Below are 8537 nucleotides of genomic sequence, written 5' to 3' on the forward strand. Positions count from 1 at the left end.
GGGGTTTCCTTGGAATTCTTTGATCCTCAAAGTCCCCCCAGAGACACGCTGGGAGTCCTCTCACAACCACCGCCATCTTGTCCCCGGCTTTTCTTTGGGATCTCCTCACATTTGGGGTTTCTCTGGAATTCTTTGGTCCCCAAATCCCCAAAAATCCCCCCCAAATCTTGGGTTTTCTTCGCATTACTTCGCTTTTGGGGTTTCCTTGGAATTCTTTGATCCCCAAATCCCCACAGCCTCCTAAGAGACGCGCTGGGAGTCCCCTCACAACCACCGCCATCTTGTCCCGGCTTTTCTTTGAGATCTCTTCACATTTGAGGTTTCTCCATCTCCCAAAGAGTCCCCAAATCCCCACAAGCCCCTCAAAATCCAAGTTTTTCTTCATGATATCCTCACATTTAGGGTTTCTCTGCAATTCTTTGATCCCCAAATCCCCGCAGCCCCCCATGAGATGTGCTCAGGATCCCCTCACAACCACCGCCATCTTGTCCCGGCTTTTCTTTGGGATCTCCTCACATTTGGAGTTTCTCCATCTCCCAAAGGGTCCCCAAATCCCCACAAGCCCCCCAAATCCACATTTTTCTTCATGATATCCTCACATTTGGGGTTTCCTTGGAATTCTTTGATCCCCAAATCCCCAAAGTCCCCCCAGAGACACGCTGGGAGTCCCCTCACAACCGCCGCCATCTTGTCCTGGCTTTTCTTTGGCATCTCCTCGCATTTGGGGTTTCTGTGGAATTCTTTGGTCCTCAAGTCCCCACAATCCCCTCAAATCCTGGCTTTTCCTTAGGTTATCCTCACATTTGGAGTTTCCCTAAAATTCTTTGATCCCCAAATCCCCACAGCCCCCATGAGATGTGCTCAGGATCCCCTCACAACCACCGCCATCTTGTCCCCGGCTTTTCTTTGGAATCTCCTCGCATTTGGGGTTTCTCCATCTCCCAAAGGGTCCCCAAATCCCCACAAGCCCCCCAAAATCCAAGTTTTCCTTCATGATATCCTCACATTTGGGGTTTCCTTGGAATTCTTTGATCCCCAAAGTCCTCCCAGAGACACGCTGGGAGTCCTCTCACAACCGCCGCCATCTTGTCCTGGCTTTTCCTTGGGATCTCCTCACATTTGGGGTTTCTCTGGAATTCTTTGCTTCTCCATCACCCCAAAAGTCCTCAAATAGCCACAGCCCCCCAAAATCCAAGTTTTTCTTTGTGATATCCTCGCCTTTGGGGTTTCCCTAAAATTTTCTGATCCCCAAATCCCCACAGCCTCCTCAGAGACGCCCTGAGGGTCCCCTCACAACCGCCGCCATCTTGATCCCAGCTTTTCTTTGGGATTTTCTCACATTTGGGGTTTCTCCATCGCCCAAAGGGTCCCCAAATCCCCACAAGCCCCCCAAAATCCAAGTTTTCCTTCATGATATCCTCACATTTGTGGTTTCTCTGCAATTCTTTGTTCCCCACACAGCCCCCCCAATGGATTCCCTCCTCTTCCTCTGTGCCCGCCGCGTCGTCGCCCACAGCCCTCTTCCCGCCCTTCCCGCCAATCTCCAGCCCGTCCTGTTCCAAGCGGCGTTCCTGGACGGGCGGCCCATGGTGCTGTGCGAGCTGGTGGCCGCGTGGCCGTTCCCGGTGCTCAACTTCCAGCAGCTGGTGGGGCGCCGGGAGCTGCTGCGGGACCATCCCTGCACGCTCTGCTTCCAGGCCGTCATCCTGGCCGTGGTGGACCAGCTGCGGCGGCAGCTGGAGGAGCCCGGCCACGACGCCAGGTGGGTTCTGGGCAACGTCGGGATGGGGGCACCTCCTCCGTTCCTGAGGTTCCTCCATTGGTTTTGGTGGTTCCTCCAAGGTTGTGATGGTTTCCTTCTTGTTTTTGATGGTTCCTGGTTTTGATGGTTCCATCCTTGATGGTTCCTGGAACGTCGGGATGGGGGCACCTCCTCCACTCCTGAGGTTCCTCCATTGGTTTTGGTGGTTCCTCCAAGGTTGTGATGGTTTCCTTCTTGTTTTTGATGGTTCCTGGTTTTGATGGTTCCATCCTTGATGGTTCCTGGAACGTCGGGATGGGGGCACCTCCTCCACTCCTGAGGTTCCTCCATTGGTTTTGGTGGTTCCTCCAAGGTTGTGATGGTTTCCTTCTTGTTTTTGATGGTTCCTGGTTTTGATGGTTCCATCCTTGATGGTTCCTGGAACGTCGGGATGGGGGCACCTCCTCCACTCCTGAGGTTCCTCCATTGGTTTTGGTGGTTCCTCTAAGGTTGTGATGGTTTCCTTCTGGTTTTGATGGTTCCTGGTTTTGATGGTTCCATCCTTGATGGTTTCTTCCCATTTTTGACAGTTCCTTCCCATTTTTGATGCTTCCTTTCTGTTTTTGGTTTCCTTCCATTTTTGATGGTTTCTTGCCACTTTAGATGGTTCCTTCCTTGACGGTTCCATCCCATCTTTGATGGTTCCATTTTGGATGATTCCCTCCTGTTTTTGATGGTTCCTTCTTGGTTTAGATGGTTCCTTCCCATATTTCATGATTCCTTTCCGTTTTTGATGGTTTTAATTGTTTCTTTAATTTTTTGACGCTTTCTTTGCATTTTTTATGATTTCCTCCCATTTTTAATGGTTTCCTCCTGTTTTTGACAGTTTCTTCTTGTATTTGATGGTTCCTTCCTATTTTTCATGGTTTCTTCCTGGTTTTAATGGTTTCCTCCCATTTTTAATGGTTTCCACACATTTCTGATGGTTTCGTCTCATTTTTTATTATTTCCTCCCATTTTTGATGCTTTTCTCTCATTTTTGATGGTTCCGTCCCGTTTTTGATGGTTTCCTCCCGTTTACATCTTCTTCCCAGTTTTTGGTTTTTGAAATGAAAAATAGTTTGAAATGGAAAAATGGGGTTTTTTTCCATTTTTGATGGTTCCATCCAGTTTTTGATGGTTTGTTCTTGTATTTAATGGTTTGTTCTTGTATTTGATTGTTTCTTCCCATTTTTAATGGTTCCTTCCTGGTTTTGATGGCTGTTTCTGATTTTTGATGGTTCCCCCCATTTTTCATGGTTCCTTCCTGGTTTTGATGGCTGTTTCTGATTTTTGATGGTTCCCCCCATTTTTCGTGGTTCCTTCCTGGTTTTGATGGCTGTTTCTGATTTTTGATGGTTTCCTCCCATTTTTGATGGTTCCTTCCCATTTTTGATGGTTCCTTCCCATTTTTGATGGTTCCTTCCCATTTTTGATGGCTCTTTCTGATTTTTGATGGTTCCCCCCATTTTTGATGGTTCCTTCCCATTTTTGATGGTTCCCCCCATTTTTCATGGTTCCTTCCTGGTTTTGATGGTTTTCCTTCCCATTTTTGATGGCTCTTTCTGATTTTTGATGGTTTCCTTCCCATTTTTCATGGTTCCCTCCTATTTCTGATGGTTCCCTCCCATTTTTCATGGTTCCTTCCTGGTTTTGATGGTTCCTTCCCCTTCCCATTTTTGATGGTTCCTCCCATTTTTGATGGTTCCTTCCCATTTTGGATGCTTTCTTTCCTCCCCTTTTTTGATGTTTCCTCCCATTTCCCATGATTCCTCCCCATTTCCCCAGCCTGCGCTTTCTGGACATCACCGGCCTCCCGGATTCGGTGTCCGGCCGCGCTCTGGCCTGGATGAGCGGGTGGTCGGGCACGGTGACCTTGGCCAAGGCTTGCGTGGAGGTGTCCAAGCACCAGCGGGAATTCCAGCGGCGCGGATCCAGGCGCCGCTCGGGCGCCGCCGCGGCCGCGGCCGCTCCGCAGCCCCCGGGCGTCGACGTCCACGCCGACCTGTTCGTCAACGGGGCGTCCTACGGGATCCTGCGCGACGCGCTGCAGCCCGGGGCCGCCGGCCTGCTGCGCCTCAAGTGCCGCGAGCTCCGAGCCGAGCAGCTCTCGGCGTCGGCCATCGTGGCCTTGCTGCGCTCCCTGGACCCGTCCTTCCTGCGCAGGGTGGATGTGAGGTTCAACAATCTGGGATTGAGCGGGCTCTCGGTGATCCTGCCGCACCTCTCGCGCTTCCCGGAGCTGCGCAGCCTCAAGCTCCAGTACAGCAGCGTGGACGTGCGGCGCCCCACGCCCGAATCCGCCATCGGCATCCGGTGCCTGGCCCGGCAGCTGGGAATGCTGCCCAGCCTGCGCGAGCTCAACCTGGGATCCTCCCGGCTCTCCGGGAACCTGCGCCAGATCCTCTGGTGAGCTCCCGAGGGTTGGGGGGCTCGGGGGTCTTTCCCGGGATTTCATTGTCCCGACGTTCCCGTGATTCCGTTATTTGGATAATTCATCACTCAGTGATCCCATTGTCCCATCATTCCAAGATCCCAGAATTCCTTGGTTCCAGGATTCCCAAAGGTTGGTCTCCATGGTCTTGGAGGTCTTCTCCAATCTTGATGATCCCTTGCTTCCATGATTTCATTATCCCAATGTTCCCATGATTCTGTTATCCCAATAGTTCGTGACTCAGTGATTCCATGATCCCAAAATTCTGTGATTCCAAGATTCTCAAAGGCTGAACTTGATGACCTTGGAGGTCTTCTCCAATCTTAGTGATCCCATCATTCCAGGATTTCATTATCCCGATATTTCCATGATCCCACAATTCCCTCATACCAATAGATTATCACTCAACGATTCCATTATCCCATAATTCCATGATTCCAAGATTCCCAAAGGTTGGGCTCGAGGGTCTTGGAGGTCTTCTCCAATCTTAATGATCCCTTGATTCCAGAAATTCATGATCTCTTTGTTCCCATGATTCCACGATTCCATTGTCACAATAGTTCACGACTCAGTGATTCCATGATCCCAGAATTCCATGATCCCAAACTTTTGTGATTCCAAGATTCTCAAAGGCTGAACTTGATGATCTTGGAGATTTTTCCAACTTAAGTGATCCCATAATTCCAGGATTTCATTATCCCAACATTCCCATGATCCCATCATCCCAATAGTTTATCACTCAAAGATTCCATTATCCCATAATGCCATGATACCATAATTCTGCCATTCCAAGATTCCCAAAGGTTGGGCTCGATGGTCTTGGAGGTCTTCTCCAATCTTAATGATCCCTTGATTCCATGATTTCATTATCCCAACATTCCCATGATTCTGTTATCCCAATAGTTCGTGACTCAGTGACTCCATGATCCCAGAATTCCATGATCCCAGAATTCCATGATTCCAGGATTCTCAAAGTCCTAACCTGACAATCTTGGAAGTCTTTTCCAATCTCAGCAGCCCCATGATTCCCGGATTTTATTATCCCAACATTCACAAGATCCCGTGGTTCTGTTATCCCAATAATTCATGACTCAGCCATTGTATTACCCCAGAATTCCATGATCCCAGAATTCCAGCAGTCTCAAAGGTCAGGCTCGATGGACTTTCCCAACCTGAGTGATCCCACGGCTCCAGGATTTCATTATCCCAATGTTCCCACGATTCCATTATCCTGTTGTCCCAATAGTTGACAACTCAAAGATTCCATCATCCCATAATTCCATGATCCCAGAATTCGGCGATTCCAAGATTCCCGAGGTTTGTGCTCGATGGTTTTGGAGATCTTTTCCAACCTTAATGATCCCAGGTTCCCATAGTTCTGTTATCCCAACAGTTTATGACTCCATTCTCCCATAAATTCAAGATTCCATCATTCCTTAATTCTAAGATTCCCTAAGGTTGGGCTCGATGGTCTTGAGCATCTTTTCCAACCTGGATGATCCATTGATTTCAGGAATTCATTATCCCAATGTTCCCATAATCCCATGGTTCCGTTGTCCCAATAGTTGACAACTCAAAGATTCCATCATCCCATAATTCCATGATCCCAGAATTCGGCGATTCCAAGATTCCCGAGGTTTGGGCTCGATGGTCTTGAGGATCTTTTCCAACCTTAACGATCCCAGGTTCCCATGATCCCGTTATCCCAATAGTCCATGACTCCATAACTCCGTGATCCCATAATTCCTTGATTCCAGGATTCCCAAAGGTTGGATTTGATGATGTCAGACAATGGCTCCATGACCTCATAACTCCATGATCCCGTAATTTCATGGCTCCATGATCCCAACACCCCATAACCCCACAGTTCCATGACCCCACAATTCCATGATTCTCAAAGGTAAAACCTGACGTTCTTGGAGATCCTTCCCAACTTCAGCCATTCCATAATTCCATGACCCCACAATCTCATGGATCCATAATTCCATAACTCCATGCTCCCATGATCCTCAAATGTCAAACCTGATGGTCTCAGAGACCTTTCCCAACCTGAGTCATTCCATAATTCAGTGACCTCAAAATCCCAGGATTTCCAGGGGTCAAACTGGATGTTCTTGGAGCTCTTTCCCAACTTCAGTCATTCCACAGTTCCATGGCTCCCTGATCCCATAACTCCATGATTCCCAAACCTTGACCTTGATGGTGTTGGAGACCTTTCCTGACCTGAGTAATTCCATGATTCCATGACCCCATAACTCCAAAATCCCAGGATTTCAGAGCTCAAACTCGATGTTCTTGGAGACCTTTCCCAACCACAGCCATTCCATAACTCCATGACCCCATAACTCCAAAATCCCGGGATTTTCAGAGCTCACACTCGATGTTCTTGGAGACCTTTCCTAAACTCAGTCATTCCATGATCCCATCACTCCATCATTCCAAACTCCCGGGATTTTCAGAGCTCACACTCGATGTTCTTGGAGCTCTTTCCTAAACTCAGTCATTCCATGATCCCATCACTCCATCATTCCAAACTCCCGGGATTTTCAGAGCTCACACTCGATGTTCTTGGAGCTCTTTCCCCGCGTGTTCCCACCCAACCCTGACCTGTCCCTTTTCCCTGCCCGCAGCGACCTCCAGGCGCCGCTGGAAAGCTTGGAATTGGCCTTCTGCTCCCTCGCTCCCGCCGACCTCGCCTTCCTCGCCCAGAGCTTCCACGCGCCGGCCCTCAAGCGCCTGGACCTGAGCGGCCACGACTTCTCCCAGGGCCTGCTGGAGCCGCTGCGGCTGCTCCTGGAGGAGACCTCGGCCTCGCTGCTGCACCTGGATCTCAGGGAATGCCGCATGGCCGACTCCCACCTGCACGCGCTGCTGCCGACGCTGCGCCGCTGCTCCCGCCTGCGCTTCCTGGGACTCTACGGCAACTCCCTGTCCACGGCCGCGCTCAGGGATCTGCTCCACAGAACCCTGGAGCTGCGCGAGCTGCGCCTGGTGGTCTATCCCTGCCCCGTGGATTGCTACAAGCCGGGGCCGCCGCGCTCTGACGGAGATTTGGGGGATGCGGTGGATGAGGAGCTGCTGGCGGAGGTGCAGGTGGAGTTCATGCGGGTGTTGGAGAGCTCCGGGCGGAGCGACCTCGTGTGGAGCTCCAACCCCCGCGGGCACGGAGGGCTCGACTTCTTCTCGTTGTGATGGGGGGGAAAAGGTGCTGCGCCCCAAAATGCAAATCCTGCATCCCAAAATTCCCAAATCCTTCATCCCAAACTCCAAAACCTTCATCCCAAAATCCAAATCCTTCACCCCAAAATCCAAATCCTTCACCCCAAAATCCAAATCCTTCACCCCAAAATCCAAATCCTTCGCCCCAAAATCCAAATCCTGCACCCACAAAATTCATCCCCAAAACCAAATCCTTCATCTCAAAATCCAAATCCTTCACCCCAAAATTCCAAATCCTTCATCCCAAAATCCAAATCCTGCACCCACAAAACTCATCCCAAAAACCAAATCCTTCACCCCAAATTCCAGATCCGTCACCCCAAACTCAAAATCCTGCATGCCAAAGCCCAAATGCTTCACCCCAAAATCCAAATCCTTCAACCCAAAATTCATCCCAAAATCCAAATCCTTCATCCCAAAATTCATCCCAAAGCCCAAATCCTTCACCCCAAAATTCAAATCCTTCACCCCAAAATTCATCCCAAAATCCAAATCATTCACCCCAAAATCCAAACCCTTCACCCCAAAATCCAAATTCTTCATCCCAAAATCCTTCATCCCAAAGTTCCCAAATACTTCCAAATCCTTCATCCCAGAAAACAAATCCTTCACCCCAAAATCCTTCACCCCAAAATCCTTCACCCCAAAATCCAAATCCTTCACCCCAAAATTCACCCCAAAATTCCAAAACCTTCACCCCAAAATCCAAACCCTTCACCCCAAAATTCCACCCCATCTCATTTTTCCCTTTATTTTGGTGCTTCCCCACCCGGTTTTTATATTTTTTACCCCCTCCTGATGTTTTGTGTTTTATTTAATATTTTTTCCCCCACCCTGATGTTTTGCGTTTTATTTTATATTTTGTGTTTTATTTTATATTTTTTATCCCACTCCAATGTTTTGTGGTTTATTTTATATTTTGTGTTTTATTTTATGTTTTGTGTTTTATTTTATATTTTGTGTTTTATTTTATGTTTTTTACCCCAACCCTGACATTTTCTGTTTTATTTTAGGGTTTTCCACCCAGTTTGGGGTTTTTCCCAAAGTTTTTCCCGGAAGTTTCGTTGCTGTGTCCGGAGGGGAAAGTTCTGGAATGTCCTGAAT

At 48.9% G+C, this 8537-nt stretch overlaps 1 protein-coding gene across 1 annotated transcript; it reads left to right on the forward strand.

The window, feature by feature from the left end:
• The first annotated feature begins 1203 nt into the window (after positions 1-1203).
• Positions 1204-8057, forward strand: LOC141727298 (leucine-rich repeat-containing protein 14-like). Its single transcript, XM_074533729.1, has 3 exons — positions 1204-1770; positions 3568-4189; positions 6845-8057. The coding sequence occupies exons 1-3, from the start codon at positions 1470-1472 to the stop codon at positions 7404-7406; spliced, it is 1485 nt and encodes a 494-aa protein (XP_074389830.1). The 5' UTR covers positions 1204-1469; the 3' UTR covers positions 7407-8057.
• Positions 8058-8537: the final 480 nt, after the last annotated feature.

Source organism: Zonotrichia albicollis, assembly GCF_047830755.1.
Source record: "Zonotrichia albicollis isolate bZonAlb1 chromosome 6 unlocalized genomic scaffold, bZonAlb1.hap1 SUPER_6_unloc_1, whole genome shotgun sequence".
NCBI classification, from domain to species: domain Eukaryota; kingdom Metazoa; phylum Chordata; class Aves; order Passeriformes; family Passerellidae; genus Zonotrichia; species Zonotrichia albicollis.